Genomic DNA, 23,137 nt, shown 5'->3' with positions numbered 1-23,137 from the left:
ATTTATTTATTTATTTATTTATTTATGGCTGCGTTGGGTCTTCGTTGCTGCGCGTGGGCTTTCTCTAGTTGTGGCGAACAGGGGCTACTCTTCGTTGCGGTGCATGGGCTTCTCATTGTGGTGGCTTCTTTTGTTGCGGAGCATGGGCTCTAGGCGAGTGGGCTTCAGTAGTTGTGGCACGCCGGCTCAGTAGTTGTGGCTCGCGGGCTCTAGAGCGCAGGCTGAGTAGTTGTGGCGCACGGGCTTAGTTGCTCCGTGGCATGTGGGATCTTCCCAGACCAGAGCTGAAACCCGTGTCCCCTGCATTGGCAGGCGGAGTCTTAACCACTGAGCCACCAGGGAAGCCCCCAAAATTTCAACCATTTAAAATTTTATTTACATAGATTATTTGTGCCCTATTTCATTTTGTCCCAGAGGTGGGGTGGGGGGTTTCTCTGTTTGTACGGACATGAGTTGACAATGGTTCATATATTTTCTTCCCATTTTAAAAACTGAAGGCATTTTAACATAGGACTCTAGAATACAAGTTTAGACATATATCATTAGCTCTATATATAAAATGTAATTTAAATATTATTTAAACCTTAAATTCTGTACCCAAACTGTTCATCAAGTATGAGGGAAAATTGAAAATATAAACATGGAAGGCCTCAAAAATGGACAATTGAAACACACTGCCTTTGTTGGGCACCCTGCTAAAACCCTTCTGAAATGACAGTAGAGAGTGTTTTAAAAGACATAATTTACAAGGATGAAGAACAGGCCAGAGGAAGGCAGCAGTGACATACAGGAAGCAGATTAACAGCGTGTTGTTTGATGAGGACCAGAGAAAGCTGAGACCTAACCCTTGAAGGAAGTTGATTTGTTCTGTGGAAGCTCTGATAGAGCGACTATGGATAGGAGAAGAAGTAGTAGAAAGTCTATATGAGAGTCAGTCCGTCCTCACCCTGACAGAAGACTTATGTGAAAAAGCTAGGAACCTCCAGAAAGGGCCTGGACACTGCAACCTGACTCCTCTGGAGAGAAAACTGTGGACTTCTAATAAAAATAAGCACAGGGGTGTTCCCTGGTGGCCTAGTGGTTAGGATTCCAGGCTTTTACTGCCGTGGCTGGGGTTCAGTCCCTAGCTGGGGAACTGAGATCCCACAAGCCACATGGTGCGGGCCACCTCCTCTCCCCCCCCCCCAAAAAAATAGACACAATAAGTTGCCTTCACTAGATCAGGAGCCCTTTACTGTTGGGGACTTAAGTCTTATACCACATGGAATATATGAACAAACCTGTAGGGGCTATTATGTTTCCCAACAAATATGTTTCTGTTGCTACCATCAAAATCAGTTGCCAGCATGCATTATGCTACAAGTTGATTGTAATCACACTTGACCTGTGTATTACAACTATATTTGAATTTAGAAATGTTAAATGGTAGAATTGTTTATGAGCTCAGGTTTTGGAATCCGTTTGCCTTAGGTTTGAATCAATTTACTAGTTGTGCAATCTTGAGCAAGTATCTTAATTTTTCAAGCCTCAGTTTCATTTATTTATTTATTTTTTAAATAAATTTATTTATTTACTTATTTACTTATTTTTTTTGGCTGCGTTGGGTCTTCGTTGCTGCGCGCAGGCTTTCTCTAGTTGCAGTGAGTAGGGGCTACTCTCCGTTGCGGTGCGTGGGCGTCTCATTGCATAGTGGCTTCTCTTGTTGGGGAGCATGGGCTCTAGGCGTGCAGACCTCAGTAGTTGTGGCTCGCGGGCTCTAGAGCGCAAGCTCGGTGGTCGTTTCGCACGGGCTTAGTTGCGCCGCGGCATGTGGGATCTTCCTTGACCAGGGCTTGAACCCGTGTCCCCTGCATTGGCAAGCGGATTCTTAACCACTGTGCCACCAGGGAAGTCCCCTCAGTTTCATTTAAATGGGCATTATACCAGTGGTTTCATATGACTGCTGTGAACATTTAATGAGCTAATGCATTTCAAGTGCATAGGGCCTGCAAATGTTAAGAGATCGATAAATTGTGTGTGGCAGTGTGGGTGTGTAACTTGTCTTTTGAAAAAGAAACTAAACACCTTAAAAACTCAAAAAGTCTGTGATTCTATGAAAAAATTTAAATTAGACCATAGTTACTTTAAATTATAATCAGTTTCAATGCTTTGGACATTGAGATTTATGAAATAATGAGAGAGTTTTAACCTTAGTAATGGTAAAATTGCCAGTGAATATCTGGAATATTACTTTCATTATCTGCTTGCATTTCATTATTTTGCTTGCATAATTACATATTAAAAACTTTACGAAGAGAAAGTTGTGAAATTACCTCTAAAGAGTTTCTAGCATTGATTATTATGTTTATATGTGTGTGTGTGTTCAGCTTAATTATCATTACTGACTATTTTAAGAGAAACCAACTTGGCTTGCCTTTTTAATTATCAGTCTGGGAGGGAACAGACTACATTTTAAAGCATACAATTGCTACCCAATTAGCTTAGAATGAAAAAAACAATCTTAAAAACAGAACTACTGTTTGGACTTGTATCCCCACCTGAAGTGATGTTTACTGTCTAGTAATCTTAATGGGGTTGATCTTTTAAGGGTACACTTGCCTTCAGATTGATTGCGTGGTGTATGTTTCTTGGCTGTATATATGACTGATTTTGCTTGCCTAACCTTTCCCTCTCCATTCTAAACAGGGAAGTTATAGAAGGATTATATGTGTAAACTTTATTCCTTCCTAGGAATAGAGTGATTTTAGAGCCACAGAAGAAAGAAGGCTAGAGAATTCTGAGGGGTGGACCGAGGTGTTGGGGTGATCTCCTGCTTGTTAATATGCACGTGCAGAAGGATTCCGAAGGGGCTATGGTGTGTGCGTGTGTCACACCAACCTGTCTTACCAAGCTCTTTCCCCTGAGAGGGCCTGGATGCACTGAAGCCCCAGGAGCAATGAGCCCAGGTCTTAGCTCCTTGGAGAAACACTGATACCTGTTGAATAAATTAGGGTCAATACTGATAAAAAATAAATAAATAAGGGAGGAGTAAAAGCTCGTTCTTCTGGTGGAAATCTTCTCGTCAATGTGGAAGGAATGATGGAGACAGACTGTCACCCTTTGGCAACCCTCATGTGGTTGACTCAGCTGTGAGGCAGCAGCAGGCCCAGGCTGGTGAGTGGACATCTGGCTGAGGAGCCAGACAGTGGCCTGGTCTCATGATGTCCCCTTGGAAAATACCAGTTACAGAGGGAAAACGGTGACTTTTGGGTCACCCCAAAAGCACAGCAGCATTTCTGTGGCACTCCCGATGTAGCATCATGAGGCGACGTCAGACCTGGACTGAGGCCCATCTGCAGCCCAAGAGGTCTTACTCTCCAAACCGCCAAGACTTGAAGCAGGGACAGACTGGGGATTGGGGGTGGGGGCAGGGGCTGTGACGGGCACAGAGGGGAGCTGGGAACATCTGAAATTTTCTGGTTGGAATGTTATGTTTTGGTAAAGCAGGAAGATGGCCCCATTTGGGGAAATGCCCACTGAGTGTCCAGGGGTGACGGGTATCGTATCTACTGCTCACTCTAGAAACAGACCACTGACTGTGGGTGTAATGGTTGTGGGTGAGCCTGCAGGGAGATAACAGAGGGTCCCACCTGGGCAGAATGGCCTCAGAGCCCCCGAAACCGTACACTTGTTCACTCCATAACATCATTATGTGACATCTGTGATTATATAGATGTAAAATGTGTGTAAAGAAACTGCACCTGGACAGGAATAAAGACGCAGACATAGAGAATGGACTTGAGGACACAGGGAGGGGGAAGGGTAAGCTGGGACGAAGTGAGAGAGTAGCATGGACATATATACACTACCAAATGTAAAATAGATAGCTAGTGGCAAGCGGCTGCATAGCCGCTTTGTGACCACCTAGAGGGGTAGGAAAGGGAGGGTGGGAAGGAGATGCAAGAGGGAGGGGATATGGGGATATATGTATAGCTGATTCACTTTGTTATAAAGCAGAAACTAACACACCATTGTAAAGCAACTATACTCCAATAAAGATGTTTTTTAAAAAAAAAAGAAAGAAACTGCACCTGTGACTGGCACAGAGGAACCACTTAACGTTTGTTAGCTTCATCTTTAAAATAAGAGCAAATTGTCTTCTAAGTGCAGATGTTGTAGGCATTTCTAAGCCTTCTGATGTTGGGAACAACTGGAACAGTTGTCTCAGGACTTTTGGGTGTGGGGCACAGTGTGGATGCCTAGCTTGACTCTGGCTGCACACCCTCCCAGAGCTGCACAGGCCCCCAGCCTAGAGCTGCTACAGGTGATGCCCCAACCCAGGCCTACAGGTAGGTGGGCTCTCCCTCCTCTTCCTACACCCAGCAACTTGGAGTCCGTGTACTGTGTCAAATGACAAAAGCAATATAATTTAGTAACAAGTTTGATGTGCTTTATTCAAATTAAACAATCCATGAATTGGGGAAGTCCAGGGCCTCACAAGCAGGGGAACACTGTTCCCAAGGGAGTTTTATAGACTTGTTAAAGAGCCCACACAAAAACAAGGAAGGATTGGCTAGGAGATCCCATTTTCTAGGGTATTGTGAGCTCATTAAAGCTGAATTGGAGGACTATGATTGGGGTTAGGTGTTGTCCAGATATGCAGGCTGACTTAGCTTTAGATCTGTGCCGTGGGCCAGGCCTCAGGGGTAACTTCCATTTTATGGGTCCTGATTTACAAATTAACTTTATCAGCTGCCTCTGCCACCATCCACCTAAGTCTGTCCCAATGCCATGATGATTTGAGGATTGGCCACCATCCTTTGTACCCATTCCCGTCTGCACACACCCAATTCCAGCACCTCATATCCCTCACTGGCAGCTCCACTGTTTCCCTGCTTCTCCTGGCAACAAGGGCTCCTTGTGGAACAGCCTGTGTCTGTGTCCTTCCTCACCCTGGATTCTTCTTCATCCACCAGAATCCAGCACAAGTCCTCATGGCCCCACCAATACCTTTGTCCCAGCACCACAGATGGAGCTGCATAGTCAACCACTCCCTCCTCCCTGAGCCTTGCCTGTGGTCCCTGTCCCACACCTGGCCTCCACCTCTGCCATCTTCATGGGCACTTCCACAGACTGACCTGTGTTGGGAGTCCCACATCTTCCTACCCATGCCCACCTCTCCCCAACAGCACAGTAGCTAAAGGGAACAGGGATTCTTTACGGGGCAGGGGTGGGGGAGGTGGGGATGAAAATGTTCTGGAGTTAGAAACTGGTGATGGTTGCATAACCTTGTGAATATACCAAAACTCACTGAATTATACACTTTAAAGGAGTGAATTTTGTTAATGTGAATTATACCTCAATTTAGGGGAAAAAATTACTGAATCAGACAGACATAATCTTTGGGAAAATATTAAAGTCAAGATGAATGAGTATATCTATGGACACTCAAGGGTACATTTAAACTAAAGATTCAAGGTTTCCCATTCATTTAAGTGGGGGTGGTGGGTGAACCAGGATGGTATGACTGATCCGTAACACAAGGCTGGTTTTCTCTAAAGTTCTGTTTAAAATTCTCTTCCCTTTGGACCAGCATCCAGCAGACATTCCAACAGCAAAGTAGATCTCAGGTAGAAAACTGGGATGAATAACAAATTGGCAACTTTCTCACAGCTACCATTTTTTCTATCATAAACACCAGGAGAGTTCTTGACTGCAAAGTCCAGGCATATGGCAAGCAGCTAAATAAACACCCATTTTGAATCACCTCTTAGGACAAGCTTCCTATGGAAGGCTGACAGGCCCAGTGTGTGCAAAGGACCTGCACCATGCAGCCTGTTCCCAGCCTTCCCAACAACACTGGGAAGCACAGGCCTCCCATTTGCTCCCTTTAGGTACCAGACCTCGACCTTAGTTTCACCAGTGGCAGCATGTGAAGTATCTAAGGTGCTTTCCAGGTCAGGCTGATAACTTGCCAGTCAACTTTTTTTGTGTGAAGCTATTTTTTCATGTTAAATATTCTAAAATATATTGGCCAGATTGCTGCCTTATCAGAGTACATCATCTTAATCCTTTCTTGGTGATTCATTTGGCTTTTCTGAATGTCAAATATGGTAATATGTAAAACTTTCAATCGCTATTGAAATGTGCTGATCTTATGCTATGACCTTAGGCCCACTTTGCATTTAGAGTTGTATCACTTTTCACAATTTATCTGTCTTCTCCCTTAAAGCCACCTGTACATGTCTCATGTGGATGAGACCCACCCTTTGTATTTCTAACTATCATTGACAGTATCTAGACTGTGCTTTTTATGTTGCGTCTCTAGGCTACTCTTCAGCCTTTAGTTGCTTTCTTTCTGTCAGCTTTGAATATTTGAGGTCACCAGACAAGTGAATGAAGCTGGATAAACAGGGCAATATTATTAACTTGTATAAAAGGGAACTTTCCACACAAGCCCCTAAAACCTCTCCAGAAACACATACTAAATGCCTGATCTCTTCCTAACGTTAGTGTTTCTACTTTTGGTTTTTTATTTTATAAACTAAAGGGAGTAAATTTTATTTTTTTTAGAGAAAGTTTCTAATCTAAACCCTCCTTTTGCTCATGAGGAGAAGGCCTAGAGAGGCTGTGAGGTCTGCTTGGAAGCAGACCAAGCCCTTGAGCCTCAGGCTGGAACTGGCCCAGGCCACGTGCTTCCAGCTCAGCCTGGAAGTTACACTGCCACATTCACATGTTCTCCTTTACATTCCTCATACAGCTGTTACTAATTTAGAAGAGCCTGAGGTTTAAAAATCAACCAGCACTCTTTCCATTTAAAAAACTTAGGTATACATTTTCTCATAAAAACTATTTCGCTGAAATTAGAAATCGTCTAAGTTTAAACCAGGCCCAACCCAACCTTTGGTCAGAATGGCTTGGTGTTTGGACGTGCTCTCGCTCCATCAGCATCTTTCTCACACAGGGGTCTGAGAGCACTGGCCTCACACGCTGGCAACAAACCCACTGATATGTGGCTCGCCCTTTAGAAGTTATGACACATCTTTGTCCCCACAAGACCTCATTTGACGGAGCTGATTTTCTTCAGCCCATCAAGTACCTGCATCCTCAGGAAGGCCCCATCCTCTGAAGCAGGCAAGTTCTGCTCACCCACAGTTCCAGCCCTGCCCCTTGTCTTGCAGGAGGAGGGGTTTCTCTGACTGGCTGCTAGACCAGACATTTCTCAGAGGAAGCACACCTCACTTTCCTTCCATGAGGTTTGGGGCAGCCACGATGGCTGGGTTTGGGTTTGGATTTGGGACATGGCCAGGCTTACATGTGATTTCAGCATCAGTCCAGGTGTCTGTTTCTACAGCAGGAGCTGTGAGAAGAGGGAAAGAAAATGTGTCTTTCAAAAGCTGACCCTTTTGGAACTTAGAATCTCACTGTGGAGCCTACTTTTAGTCTCTATCATATCACCCCAACCCCGCAATCTGTTCTCACAAGAACAAACAAAAATAAGTTTTCCAAGAATTGAGAAGCTGGGGCCACTCATTATTTGTTGTGAACATTCTGTTCAGATTCCTGCAAAGCGTTGTTGTTCTTATGACCTACAAGTCAAGTCTAATACTAGAGGTTCCCAGAGCCCGCTACAAATAATAGAAAGAAGCAGACATTTCCAGAACTATTACATTACATGGAGGGAAAAGCCAACCCTACTTTAGAGTTGCAAGCCTAGAAACTCATGAAATTCGACTTCATTTCCACTTTAGAGAGAATACTTTTGACTCTAAAATGGTACACGATCTCATCATGAAGCTAACTTTTAGCAGAGCATGCTCCCTGAAACCCTATTATCCAGAATAGCCAGACACCATGCCTGGGGGAGACACACAGGTCACTGGGAGAGTCCAGGTGGCCCCGCACTGGCTGTGCAGGAGCCATGTGCCCACAGTTACCAATATGCAGGCTAGGGCCATTCGGCAGCAAGTGTGAGGACAGATGGTGGAAGCATCCACTGTGGTGGGGGCCAACCCACAGGCCTCAGTTTGAAAGGCTTTTAAGGTCAAATGCTAGCACTCTAGAGAAAAACATTTGCTTTACAATGAGAAACCTGGCAGACAGCACCTCACTTCAGTCATCAGGATCAGCATCACCTTGGTGGGTCAGCTGGCCAGCATGCTTGACCAGCCTCCTCAAGCTGTCCAGGTCACAAGACAGACAAAGGAAGCAGGTCGGCCAAACGCTGTGGGGCCCTGAGTAGACAAGCCAGTGAAATCAGAATGGAGTTGTGTAACCTGTTAACACTGGGCACTTGATGGTGTGGAATCCTGGAGGCTGTGTGTCAGTGGAGATCTAGAACAGGCAGTGCTGATGACCACAGAAGGCAGGAGTGGGGATGGCCATGGCCAGGACGCCATGATGCCTGGATGAGAAAATGGCACACGTGAAAATTAAAGACTTTCAGGGAATGCAAGAGACACCTGAAAAGGGTTTCTTGCTTCTTTTCAGTCACCTGGAACAGCGTCCCTGCGCCCCACAGATTTCTCTAACCGTTTCTTCTCCCCACAGGAAAAGTACCCAGAGGCTGTGCACCTTTCAGAGGGGGCCTCCTCCAGCTGCATGGGCATCAGGAGCCCCAGCCGACCAGGGTGAGTGCACAGGCCCCACCAAGTCCCTCCCCAACACCCAGACGGTTGTTTCCTGTTAAAAATGAGGGTTACAAATAGAAAACAAATGTAAACCACCTAACTGACATCTTGAGATATGTCTGTGGAGTCATAACAGATAAGCAGCCGATGGCAGGAGAGCACAAGCGGGACCATGTGGGGACTGTAAACACAGAAGGGGTCTGTAAGGAAAAGGTGCCAGTCTCACTGCTGGGGTCCTTAGGAGGCCAAGGAGGGGAGGCCACGAGGGGTGGAGCTCTATTTTCACCAACTTATTTCAAGAAATGTGGGGAGTCAGCAAGCACTGAGTGAGGGGAGAACTCATCTGGGTCTCCCTCCACCCACCATGGGCACCTTTATGTGCACATGGACAGGATGTGCTTCTGTGACCTGTGCCTAAAGATGTTTTGTTTCCAAGCCTTAAAATGGTGTTGTAGTTATGTAAGCTTCTGGAACTTGCCTTATTCAACATTATTTCCAAAATTCACCTCTGGTGGTGCATGTAGCTGTAGTTCATTCATTTTCAGTGCTTATACTCCATTAGGTGAATATATGTATTTCTGCATTCTTCAGGTCTTGGGCATTTGGGTTATTCATCATTTTCCACTATTTCTAACATTCCTGTTCATGTCCCCTGGCACACAAGTACACAAGCTTCTCTTAGGCATATACCTAGAAGTGAAATTCCTGGGTCATAGGGCAGATTCAGCTGTCACTGCCAAATTCTTTTCAAAGTAGTTTATCAATTTATGTTTCCCACCAGTAATTTTTAAGTTCTTATTGCTCTATATCCTGTACTTCACTTGTATGATCACACTAATATGCAGTGGGTACAAAACAGTATCTTACTATGGTCTTAGTTTCCATTTTCCTGTTCATGATGTTGAACATCTTTTCATGTTTAACTGGCCATACTCTCTCTTCATCTGTGGGTCTTTAAGATCAGGGGAGTCTGAGCACGGCCTTGGGGAAGGGCAGGAACTCCAAGGATGGTTGGGAGGAGAGCAGCACTCCTGCCTGGGTGGGCATTCTCTCCTCTAGAGAGAGAGGCAGGTGCTGCATACAGTTTAGTCTGATTTCAAGAGCACTTAGCAATGCATCTTACCTCTTTCAGGTTTGAACTAGTAATTGTTTGGAGGATACAAATAGATGAAGAAGGGAAGGTTTTGCCAAAGCTGGATCTTCTCACCAAAGTGCCACTGCAAGGTAGGGATGTTCTGGTGATTTCTCACTATGCTCAACACAGACACCTACTTATTTCATCTGGGTTTACATGGCAAGAATCAAAAGTCAAAAATTTCATTAATGTACTTTTTAAATCGGTTTTCAAGATATTTTTGTCCATAATCACTCAAAAAGCACAGGCAAGGGGGATTGCTCCCCCACAGCCCTCCTAGGCTGAGTGTTCAATGTCTCTGCCTCAGGCATTTGGGTAAGTGCTCTGTTCAAGGTCATGATTCAGTCGTCCTGCCTTCCCATTCAGTGTGGCCAGCAGAGAATGAGGGCATTGTCTCGGTGAAGTTTCTTACCCAGTTGTTTGTTTTCTTTACAGCCCTGGAACTGGACAAGAACGGAGTCATAGAAACTGCTCCTCTCAGTTTCCGAACCCTACTGGGCGTGCTGGGCATTGAAGCCACTCTGGAAAGTCTGATTAAATCACTTCACACAGAGGCAAGCAACTAGTTCCCAAACAGTGAACAACTACACATAGAAGTAAGATGCTGCACCTGGAGGCATGTGATTTTATTGAATATAAAAATTTGCTCTTTTCCACTTAGAAACCTTACCTCTAGAACATGTTTATGCAGTTATGGCACATTATATATAAGTTGTCAGGACATGAAAAATAAATACAGTTATTTAAATTCAAAATACCAAACAAGTGACACATATAGTGTATTTTTAAAAGTAAACTCAACATCTGAGGAAGTACAGGAGTGCTGTCCACCCTGGGATGTGGGGAGCCACTGTGCGCCCCCCTTGATATGAATATGAGGGCAGAGGTGGCCCCAGCCCATCTCAAAGGTCGGCCCTCCTCCTGTCACCCACCACCTAGGGACTCTTGGAGGGCTTGCCAATGCAGCCTCATCTCTTAGACATTCCTCAGAAACCTCTGGGGAGCCACACCATCCACCTCGCCTCCTGGCTCTGGAAAGCAGCACTTGGGAGGCTTTCACAGCACCTCTCAGCAGCAAGTCCTCTGACATTCACTCTTCTTGGTCTTCCACAAAAAAGTAGAGCAGTTAGCATAAAAAAACACAGTAAGACAGCAAATACGGCACTGTCCCTTCACACAGGACCTTAGCACCCCTGGTCCCTCTGTAAAGAAGAAACAGTGTTTTCATTAAAGTCCCCCAGAGTCTAAGTGCTGCACTGACCTGAGTTGCCAGTTTAAAGTAGAATGGGTGAAAACATTGTTTCAATCAAATGAAAGCCTCAGAGCAGGGGCCGAGGTGGAGTGTGAGGAGAGCAAAGGGTTGGGTCAAGACCCTCTAGCAGGGGACACTCATCTATCACCTCTTCCCCCCAAGTAGAGGGTGATGGTTTTCAGACAGTCCAGACCAGCCAGGACAGGCAACAGGAGGCTACCCAGCCCACCTCCTTGAGGAGCTGGCGTTCCAGAGCTCTGCACACAGGCACTCAGGGTCCTCTGCACACCCTGGCCAAGACCATCCTCACCCCAGGCCAGCAACAAGGAACCTCAGGCCAAAACAACTCTGGCAGCTGCCTACTTCCACGCACTCTGGAGCCTGCAACTTGCCCACGAGAACGCGGCTCCATGCACATCCCTATGAGTGGAATCTCCAAAGCCCCTGTACCCCAACACACCACATGAATGAGAGATGTGTGTCATTTGAATATGTTTTTGAACCTCTGAGTGTAGAGGTTAAGTAGTAAGTGGTAAATGGTAGTAAGAAGTAAATGATAGGACAGAATTGGAGAATAAATTCTGGAAGAGCTGGCTTGATTCTAATAAGCATAATTCTCAATTTATCACAAAATTCCCCACAAAAATTTACAATCAGCAAAATATTCTCATTTTTTGTGTAGTATTTTCATACAATCCCATGGTTTCACTAATATTATATTACAATAAGCCTTCATTAGTCCCTCAAAATGATGATATAAATAATCTATACAACCTACCATAGAATAAAAAACTGAAGCCAAGATTCCCAACAGTTTTCATAGCAGCTGGGCACACTTTTGGTGACCCCAACAAGAACCCTCTTAGTGCCAGCCAGGAGTCTTGTGGAAGCAGGGCTTTGGGCAGCCCCAACGGGGAGGTGGTCCAGCACCACTCAAGGCCACTATCACCACACATCTTAGTGAAACCCAAGGGAGGAACAGGTATGGGGAAGGAGGGAAAACTCGATGCTGGCTCTGGCAGAAGTAGCTGAGGTTTCCCAAACACTCAAAAATGCCAGGAACACAGAGCTGGCAGGAGCACAGCCACCCCATGACACCCACGCTGGGCACAGCAGCTCAGAGTTGCAGCTCTGCTTCCAGCTCCCACAGCAGCAGTTTCAGGTGGGAAAGAACACCTTGTCTCCCCTAAAGTTAAAGATGATAAAAATCATTCAGCGCAAAAAAAAAGTCAGTGCTCGCATGAGTGGTGTCAACCCCTGCCCTGAGTCCCACGCTCCCTGCTGACCCTGTGCAGAGCGGTGGGTATGGCATCTCCACAGGGACTCCGAGTCCACTGCTCAAAACTGATGTCCATATCAACAACTTACTGCTTTCCACAGCAGGGAACCACTAAACCTGCACTGACACATGGCTTGCATTGGAAAAGTGACCAAGTAACTCAGCTGGGAAAGTTCCAGTAGTATCTGTGTTTTCTTAAAAGTCCGAACTCTAAGGTATATGTGACAATTCAAGTTTTCTGTGTTAGGATTCTGGTGGTAGGAGATCCAAACCTTGTGTCTTATAAGGCTTTTTAGAGATGAGACGTGAGCCCTGGGTGGAAAGGGAGAAATGCCCAGAGGGGCCTCCTGGGACACAGCACACTGCTGGGCTCATGTCCAACATTCCTTGTCCTGGAAGATGTTTTTAGTGCTCTTCCATTCTGTGTCTCCCAGAGGCAGTCCCACCTGAACAGGGGTTGAAAAGCAAAAACATTCACAGCCAAAAGTCACCCAACACAACAGAAACTCTATCATTCAACCTTCACATTCTATGTTCAAGTTTCAAAACCACTACAGGAAAAAAGTTAGACCTTATGGAGAACTAATGTGCAATCTTCGCTTTCCTTGAACCTAGTCGACATCACGGTGGCGTCTTTGGCATGTACAGTCTTTAAATAGTAGTTGACTATCTTGCCATCCAGTTTATACTGATGAGGAATGCTCTCATAGGGCTTGAGGTCAAGATCCAGCACAGACACGGAGAAGGCAAACCTGGATCTCGATGAAGGGACAATGGGCCTTTGATCGGAGCTGGAAGCAAAAGAGCAATTTCAGAATACACAAACCTCCCAAATCCTCTCAACCCAACTCACAAAGAGCACCCATTCTGTGCATCAATATGCATTCCATCTCTGTCTATGCCAACTGTATGCACTAGTGCTAGAAGCTTCTGCAAGAGAGGCACCTACTGTGATACCCGCCAGCACACCAGACAAGAGAGAGTTAATGTGCAGAAAGATGGAAAAGCAATTATGTAGAATACTCGATTGATATTCACCATATCCCAGTAGTATAAACGAATGCTAAGAAAGTTACTTTATCGTGAGCCAAGTATTACAAAACCTAAGAAAATGCAGAAAGTAGATCTGGCTATTCAACAGCCAAATGGATAAAATGTTGAGGACAGACTTCTCTTTTCGTGTCCTTTAGCATGTCTGGTGAGAAACTCTTGCTCCTTTATACTTTTTCACATTTGGAGAGAGAGATCTAGTTTCGTGTTTTATTCTCAAATTGTATCTGCAGTGTTCGGTATTTTGTTTCTTAGGGTTTAGTTGTGGTCTTTCTAAATATTGTAATAGTTGTATGCTTATAACAAAATATGAACAATTACTTGTACTTAAAAAACACTTTCAGGCTAATTCTGAATTTTGTACTAAGATTGCTATATATATCACTTAGCTCTCAGAGTGCTTGATACATAGTATGCATCCAAATGATTGGTTAAATACATTATATAAGCTCAGTTTAGCCCAAGAGAAGTATTCAGGAGTCCTGGTTTCTCCATGTGTACTACTCTTCTAGATGTCGAAATTATTAAAAAAACAAAACAAGCCAACAAAATACCAATTTCAAAAGCTCCTGCCTCGGAGAGGGAAGGCAGGTAAAACATTCCTATTTAATGAGCCTAATCAAGGCCTAGACTCTAGCTCAATTCCTGCTCAGAAATACTATTTACAGGAAAAATGAATCCCAGGCTCAGTTGCTGGGGTCTTAGCTACTCCCTCCTGAACAGCAGAGAACATATGTACAAATTAAGGTCTTACTTCTGAGTCTCAGTCTCAGAGCCGGAAACCCAAGCTCCACACAGCGGGGCTGGGACAGTGAACATCTCCGGCCCTCAACAGGGCTGCACATTTTATAGGATACCTCACGTCACATCAGAACCAACACCCAATAAGATGATGTGAATAAAGAGAGGAGTCCATCACACAGAGGCTGGTGGGAGCACGGCCCAAGAGCCACTGCTGAGGAGAGTCTGACCATTTGTTGACCTCAAGCTCCCAGTGAGCCCAGGCCTGAGGTTCCTGACACCTGAAATGCTTCTCTGCCCTGGGGATGACACTGGTGACCCACATGGCTCAGAAGTTTCTGGACACGTGTCCCCGCTCCTCTCCCACCATGTCGGTTTCTGCCGAGCAGCTGGTCAAGGGTGTCAGGACTCCTGGCCCTCAGCCCCTCACATTTCTGTATCCTGACTGCATCCTTGCTTCAGGAAGGGCAACAGATAATCACATCTGTGTGGTTTTCTCTCATCTAATAACACTGCTTAATCCAAATGGATTCCTGTCACTAACCACTGGGGGCATTTTCTTAGGGGATAATGAGAGTTTTCAACTAAATAGAACAATCTTTATTTTTTTTTTTTTTAATATTTCAGTTATGCCCTATAAATGTCCCTCTGTGTTTCCTATCAGAAAGTGGACAATTCTGTGCCTGCCAAGAAGCAGGACTCCTGGGAATGTTTAGTTCAAAAGTATCAGAAAAACGGGTGGCTGGCAGCCAGTGACGAGATCATCTTGACCCAGGAACACACATCAGAAGATTGTGAAACATTCTGCAAAACTGTGTGTGGGGTTTGGCACCCTGAAGATCAATGCTGAAGATGCCATCTAATCACTGAGAGAAGATTATCAGGTTCATCCTAAATTCCTAAAAAAGGCAGAGAAGGGACTGAATAATGATGTCCAGGAAAAGATGCTGCAAAGAGGAAGCAAAACAATGGAATGTTGTTTTAAAGGCTTCGAAATGACTATAAAGGTTGGCACATCAGGACCTGGTAAAAGGAGGAAAAATAAGGCCCACAGGAACCTACAGCTTCTTGGGCCTCTGAGCCATGATGGTAGCTTGGGGTTTTCTTTGAGAGAAAGGAATTTGGACCACAGTATCCAAGCCCTTGAGATATTTTCTTAGAAAATAATAGTAAACTTGAGTGAACAAGCTTTTAAAATTATTCTCAATAATGTCTTTTTGACTGTATTACAAACTTCTAAAGAGCAAGAGTTAATAATCCCCATGATATCAAGTAGGCCTTGGAAATCGGCCTCTGTTTAATAAACATGATCCTGCCAGAGCCTCTCTAAATATAGGGACACCAACTCTCTTGCCAATCCACAAAACCCTGCTAGACCAAGGACACACGACACAGTAGCAGGTGCCTCACCTTGCATCCTGCAGACAAGGAGAGAGTGCGATCATGATGGAGCAGTCTTTCGCAGTCATGGCGACCCGGTACTGCTGAACCTGCAGGGGAAGGAGAGGTCAGCTCCACGGCATCGCCACACACACCCTTCCCCACTGGAAAGGTCCAAGAACTGGTCCCAGACCTGGGGGTGGGTTAGGAAGACCCAGTCCCAAAGAGCTCATTAGAGGCCAGTGCTGCCCTCTGACCTCTCACTGCAGGCAGTGTATGGACCCTGATTCCAAAACCTGGGACCTAGGACTTGTCTTCGGCAAGACAATCACAGCCCACCTTGGAAGAAAAAGCAGTAAGTGGCCTCAGCTATTGATGTGCTAGCCACACTGACAGCACTGAGCGTATCACTCTATACCTCAAGATAGCGGCACACAGACACACACCAAGGCCCTGTCCCCAGGTCACATAGCACACTAGAATGTCATGCAGCTTCCATGAATGACACTGCAAACAGAGGGATCACCAACTGTGTGTTAACTCACTTCATCCCCACAGCAACCCCACAGGCAGGCTCTGCTAGTGTCCCAGTTTATGGATAAGGAAACAGACATAGATTGACCTGTCCACTCTGCACTGCTAGGCTAGACTCAAACCCAGGTGTTTTGACTCTGAAGTTCGTGCTCTTAACACTGGGCTACGAGCACATATAGATCTACGTGTAACGCCTGGAGCAACGTCCACTAGGGCTGCTGACTCAAACAACACAGAAATGGTTTGTAGGATCCAACACATAAAGCCATGTGTGCGCTCACATGCGTATCACAGACATGCAGGGAAAGAGCCAAAAGACGGTCACCTCTGTGTACAATTTGGGGGCATCTTTCCCCTTTCTTCTTTGAACTTTCATATAACATTTGAATTTTTTAGATTGAATACCTCTCACTTTTATAAAAATAAACTAGTTACAAAAAAGGATGTAGGCTTTACACATTATCACTGGCCTCAACATCTGTGTGATGGCAGATCATAACCTCTTGTCTCCCTTTCAGTCATTCCCCTCCATGTCACACAGCCAGGAGGACTGCCCTAAGACAACATTCAAGCTGTTTATTCCACAAGGCAGGAGTGTGTGGGAAGGAGAGGGAAGCACCCCAAGTGTGGGTTACCTGAGGCCTACAAAAATCTTTACAGTAGAAGGAAAAAGAAGCTCTTCTCCCAATAGTCTATTCATTTAGCTAAGAAACCAGGTATTTCACAATATACACAAAAAAATCCAGTCCAAAAGAATTAAAGAGATAAATATTAAAAACGAAATATAAAATATTTATTATGTCCTAATCTGCAAGACACAAAACATAGAAGCCGTAAAAGACAGAGAGATTTGAATACCTAAAAATTAAAAGCTTTTATTTGATACAGTCATAATCCAAATGTAAAAGACTTGTTAAAGAATAGGAGAAGATATCTGCAACATATAACAATCAACATCAAGAATATATAAAGTGCTACTAGTCACAATACCAAGACATGGAAACAACCTAAATGGCCATCAACAGAAAAATGCATAAAGAAGATATGGTACATATATACAATGGAATGCTACCCAGCCATAAAAAAGAATGAAATAATGCCATTTGCAGCAACATGGGTCCAACCAGAGATTATCATACTAAGTGAAGTAAGTCAGAAAGAGAAAGACAAATACCATATGATATCACTTATATGTGTAATCTAAAATATGACACAAATGATGTATCTATGAAACAGCCTCACAGATAGAGAACAGACTTGTGCCTGCCAAGGGGAAGGGGTTTAGGGGAGGGGTGGATTGAGAGTTGAGGATTAGCAGATGCAACTATTATATATAGAATGGATAAACAACAAGGTCCTACTATATAGCACAGGGAACTGTATTCAATATCCTGTGATAAACCTAATGGAAAAGAATATGAAAAAGAATGTATACATATGCATAACTGAATCACTTTGCTATACAGCAGAAATTAACACAACATTGTAAATCAACTATACTTTAATAAAATAAATTTTAAAAAAGAGAATATATAAAGTGCTAGATCAGTATGTAAAAAGAAAACTACCCAAAAAAGATATGGACCAAATAAACTGACAAAAGAGAAAAAATAGCCAGTAAGTATATGAAAAGATGCTCAACCTTACTACTAATCAAGGAAATGCAAATTATAACAGTGAAAATGTTTGCACTCATTGGATATATATATATATATCTGACATAAAATGAAAGAGCTAGACTTTCACTTCAAGCAATGCTGGAGTATATAATTGGAGCCAACCCAACTGCTGAAGTCAAGTAGAAAAAGCTCGACAAAATATCAAAAACATCTGCTTGAAGGCAGAGCTAATAAGACCATCAAGAATTGCTGGACCAGGGGGAGGACAGAGACATTTGGGGGTTTTTTGTCCAGGGAGTGGGTGACAATTCTGGAAGGTCGGCCAAGAGGCACTTTTAACTAACTTCCAGGGCTTATGGGGACAGTAACCATGGTGAATTCCCGCTCTGGGTTAGTATCCAAAATGTTGCACCTTAAGACTGGGTGAGCCAGAATTCGACAGGCCTTACCAGGAACTGCAACTTTGCTTCAAAGACATCAGTCACCAAAACTGGATTAAGATGACCCTGGCTTGCTAGTGCTTCCCAGGTCCCTGGCAGAAGCAAACCTAAAGTTCTCTGTAGAAGAAGACATCATCCTAGGCCTCAAATTATTTCTAAAATAATTATACAAATACAATTTCTGACACACAAGCAAAAATTCCCAGGCCCAAAACATGATGCCATGAGAGAAAATCAGCAAAAAAAAAAAAACCAAAGATGAACCCAAAAAAACTCCCACGATAGTAGAAAGAGGTACATACACATGGACTCCAGGTATTGGAGGTACCAAACACACATGCTGCTCTGCTCAAAGGATAAAAGACAAAACTGAGAACTTCAGAGGAGAACTGGCGACTATAAAAATGAACTGTTTGAAAATTCTAGAACTAAAAAACACAAAATCAACATTATGAATTCAACAGATAGTTTTAACAGCAGGTTAGAAAAAACTGAAGAGACTTGCTAAAGTGGAAGATAGGTCAAAAAAAAAAAAAATCCAGAATGAAGCACAGAAGGGAAAACAAGCTGGAAAATATTGAGAAAAGGGCATGAGACATGGAAGATAAAGAGAATATGTTTAATACATATGTAATTGAAGTCTGGAAGAAGAAGAGAGAAAACGGGCAGAAACAAAATTTGAAAAAGTTAAGGCCAAAAACTTTCCAAAACTGAGGAAAGACATCAGGACACAGATTCAAGAACGATGCAAAAAAATCACTTATACATATCATTAAACAAAAACTAAGAATGAATCACCAGCAGACCTACAATAAAGGACACATTAAAGGGTATTCTTCAGAGAAAAACAAAAAATGATCCCCGATATAAGGTCAGAGATTCAGGACAGAATGAAGAGTAATGCAAGAGCTAAATATGTGGGTAAAAGGACACTGACTGTATAAAACAATAATAATAATAATGTCTTCTTGAGTTTAAAACAATAGAGTACACAGCAACAATAGCAGTGTAAGTAAGGAGTAGTAGTAAAATGTACTCTAAGAACTCTGCACTGTCCAAGAAGAGAGTAAAGGTATAAATATTAGACTTTAGTAAAAGACTTTTAATTAGACTTGCTGCAATAGCTAGGATAACCACTAAAAGAAAGTAAAAGAATAAAACCTCTGAGCAAACAGTGGGGAAATGGAACGATAAAAAAATTAATCAACCCAAAAGATAGTTAAGAGAGGAGAGAAAAAGAAATCTAAGACAGGTGCAAAAAAATTAAGGTTTAAACCCAAGTATAAGTCCAATTAAATTATAAAGACAAATGTCAGAATGGATAGAAAACCAAACCATATTTTAAATACAAAGATTAAAAATAAAACCATAGAAAAAGATACAGGGTGCAAAAGAATCTAGAGAAGTGACATTAATATCAGACAAAAGAAACTTTAAAGTAAAAACTATTACCAGAGACATGCTAAATGATGTCTTAAAAATGAAAAATTCAATTCACCAAGAAGATATAACAATTCTAAATTTAAGGCACCTGACAATATAGCCTCAAAATAAATGAGAAGAAACAGACAAATCCATAATTATTATGTAAAGTTTCAAAACATCTTTCTTATGGACCAAGCAGACCATAAAATCAGTAAGGTCACAGAAGATCTGAACAGTACAATTAATTTGACCTAGTGGGCAGATATAAAACACTGCAACTAATAATTTGAGATGCCTTTTCAAGTACACACAGAAGCATTTTCAAAAAAGATTAATCTATAATGCAAATCACAACAAATTTCAAAGGACCAAAAAGCTGTCTCAACAAATTTTAAAGGCCCATATAGAGTATGCTCCCTGACCATAATGCAATTTTGCTAGTAATCAGTACAAAAAAGATAATGAGAATCCCCACGTGTTATTAAATCCCTTCCAAATGCTTCCATGGGTCAAAGAAGAAATCTTAATAGTAATCAGAGTATATTTTAACTGAATGATATTGAAAATAGGCTTGTGGGATATAGCTATAGCCATGTGTACAGGAAAATATATAGCTTTATACATATTTTAGAAAATAAGAAGGCCAAAACTTAATTAGGTAAGCATTCATATTGGGAAGAAATTATAGAAAGAAAAAATTATCTAGAAAAAAGGAAAAAGGAAATAAGAGCAGAAATTAATGAAATAGAAAATGATCAGTACAAAAGGAACATAAGTTAATTTTTACAAAACTACCAAAACTGATAAACTCCTGGTGGGATGGATTAAGAGAGAGAGAAAACAAATACCATAGATCAGGAATAAAAAGGTGTTATTCAGATCTTATGAAACTTTGAAAGATAATAAAAGAATATTACCAAAACATTATATGTCAAAATTCTGAAAATTTTAGATAAATTTCTAGAAAAATACAACTTATCAAAACTGACAGAAGAAATAGAAAATCTAAAATTGAGGTATTTTAAATTATCCTACAAAGACAACTATGGGCCAAAATGTTTTCACATGTAATTCTACAAAATATTTAAGGAAGAAAAAATGTGAGCCTTACTTCACCTCTTCCAGAGAAGAGAAAATGAGCAAACACTCTTCAAATGTTTTAGGAGGCAGGCATACCCCTGATACCAAAACCTAACAAAGACATTACCAAAAACTTGTACCACTCACAAATATATATGCAAAAACCCCTAAACAAAATATTAGCAAACCAAATATCATAAAATATAAAAAGATTATTACATCATTACAAATTGTGTGATTACAGGCATACGTTGTTTTTACTGTGCTTTGCAGATGTGTTTTTTTACAAATTGGTTTGTGGCAACCCTGCATCAAGCAAGTCTATTAGCACCATTTTTCCAACAGCATTTGTTTACTTCATATCTCTCTGTCACATTTTGGTAATTCTCGCAATATTTCAAACTTCATTATATTATATATGTTATGGTGATCTGTAATCAGTGATCTTTGATGTTACAATTGTAATTGGTTTGGGGCACCAGGAACTGGGACCACATAAAATGACAAACAATCCACAAATGTGCATGTTCTGACTGCTCTACCGACTGGCTATTCCCCCCATCTCTCTCCCTTCCTCAGGCCCCCCTATTCCCTTAGGCACAATAATATTGAAATTAGGCCAATTAATAACCCCACAATGGCTTCTAAGTGTTCAAGTGAAAGGAAGAGTCACACATCTCTTTAAATCAAAGGCTGGAAACAATCAAGCTTAGTGAGGAAGGCATGTTGAAAGCTATGACAGGCTGAAAGCTAGACCTCTTGCATCAAACAGCCAAGTTGTGAAAGCAAAGGAAACATTCTTGAAGGAAATTAAGTGCTGCTCCAGTGAACACACAAATGATAAGAAAACAAAACAGCCTATTGCTGGTATAAAGTTTTAGTGGTCTAGATAGAAGATCAAAGCAGTCACATTTCCTTAAGCCAAAGCCTAATCTAGAGCAAGGCCCTAACTCTCTTCAATTCTATTAAGGATGAGAGAGGTAAGGAAGCTCAAAGAAAATTTTGAAGCTACCAGAGGTTGGTTCATGAGGTTTAAGGAAAGAAGTAATCTCCATAACATAAAAGTGCAAAGTGAAGCAAAAAGGGCTGATGTAGAAGCTGCAGCAAGTTATCGAGAAGATATAGCTGAGATAATTAATGAAGGTGGCTACACTAAACAACAGATTTTCAATGTGGACAAAACAGCCTTGTATCGGAAGAAGATACCATCTAGGACTTTCATAGGACTTTCTAGGAGAAGTCCATGCCTGGCTTCAAAGCTTCAAAGGACAGGCTGACTCTCTTGTTCAGGGCTAATGCCACTAGTGACTTTAAGCTGAAGCCAATGTTCATTTACCATTCCAAAATTCCTAGGGCCCTTAAGAATTATGCTCAGTGTACTCTGCCTGTGCTCTATAAATGGAACAACAAAGCCTGGATGACAGCACATCTGTTTACAACATGGTTTACTAAATATTTTAAGCCCACTCTTCAGGACTACTGCTTAGAAAAAAGATTCAAAATGTTACTGCTCGTTGACAACGCACTTAGCCACCCAAGAGCTCTGATGGCGATATACAATGTGATTAACATTGCTTTCATGCCTGCTAACACAACATCCATTCTGTAGCCCATGAATCAAGGAGTGATTTCACCTTTTAAGTCTTATTATTTAAGAAATACATTTTCTAAGGCTAAAGCTGCTATAGACAGTGAATTTTTCTGATGGATCTGGGCAAAGTCCATTGAAAACCTTCTGGAAAGGATTCACCATTCTAGATGCCATGAAGAACATTCATGATTCATGAGACGAGGTGAAAAGATCAACATGAACAGTTTGAAAGAAGTTGACTCCAACCCTCATGGATGTCTTTGAGGGTTCAAGGCTTCAGTGGAAGAAGTAACTGTCGATGTGGTGGAAATAGCAAGAGACCTAGAATTAGAAGCGGAGCCCGAAGATGTGACTGAATTGCTGCAATCTTATGAGCAAATTTTACTGGATAAGGACTTGCTTCTTCTGGATGAGCAAAAAGAAAGTGGTTTCTTGAGATGGAATCTACTAGTGAAGATGCTGCTAAGATTGCTGTAATGACAGAGAATTGAGAATATGATGTAAACTTAGTTGATAAAGCAGCAGCAGAGTTTGAGAGGACTGGCTCCAATTTTGAAAGAAGTTCTGCTGTGGGTAAAGTGCTTTCAAAGAGCATTTCATGCTTCAGATAAATCATTCATGGAAGGAAGAGTCAACCAATGTGTTAAACTTCGCTGGTGTCTTATTTTAAGAAATTGCCATGGCCACCCCAACCTCCAGCAGCCACCACCCTGATCACTATCCTGATCAGTCATTAGCCATGAACATCGAGGCAAGACCCTCTGCCAGCAAAAAGATTACTTGCTGAAGGCTCAGGTGATGGTCAGCACTTTTTAGCAATGAAGTATTTTTTAATTAAGGTATATACATTTTTTAAGACATAATACTCTTGTGCACTTAATATAGTGTAAACATAACTTTGATATGCACTGGGAAACCAAAAAATTCATGTAACTCGCTTTATTAAGATATTTGCTTTATTGTGGTGGTCTGGAACCAAACCCACAATATCTCTGAGGTTTA

The 23,137-nt window shown here is 42.3% G+C and overlaps 2 protein-coding genes across 10 annotated transcripts in view; one reads left to right on the top strand and one right to left on the bottom strand.

The window, feature by feature from the left end:
- Positions 1-10,509, top strand: part of CENPP (centromere protein P) — a 236,977-nt gene extending 226,468 nt beyond the window's left edge. For all 4 annotated transcript variants that reach the window (XM_082469888.1, XM_082469886.1, XM_082469885.1 and 1 more), the window contains 3 exons: positions 8,530-8,609; positions 9,742-9,833; positions 10,180-10,509. In XM_082469888.1, the coding sequence (XP_082326014.1) occupies positions 8,530-8,609; positions 9,742-9,833; positions 10,180-10,310 (303 nt within the window). In that variant the 3' untranslated portion in view covers positions 10,311-10,509. The remainder of the gene's footprint in view (positions 1-8,529; positions 8,610-9,741; positions 9,834-10,179) is intronic.
- IPPK (inositol-pentakisphosphate 2-kinase) overlaps positions 10,342-23,137 on the bottom strand; it is a 56,082-nt gene continuing 43,286 nt past the window's right edge. For all 6 annotated transcript variants that reach the window (XM_082469737.1, XM_082469736.1, XM_082469738.1 and 3 more), the window contains 2 exons: positions 15,477-15,556; positions 10,342-13,066 (listed from right to left, as the gene is read on the bottom strand). In XM_082469737.1, coding sequence (XP_082325863.1) covers positions 12,841-13,066; positions 15,477-15,556 — 306 coding nt within the window. In that variant the 3' untranslated portion in view covers positions 10,342-12,840. The remainder of the gene's footprint in view (positions 13,067-15,476; positions 15,557-23,137) is intronic.

The sequence above is a fragment of the Balaenoptera physalus genome (genome assembly GCF_965194825.1).
Source record: "Balaenoptera physalus genome assembly, chromosome: 7".
Taxonomy (NCBI): Eukaryota; Metazoa; Chordata; class Mammalia; order Artiodactyla; family Balaenopteridae; genus Balaenoptera; species Balaenoptera physalus.
This window is presented reverse-complemented; position numbering and strand designations above follow the sequence as displayed.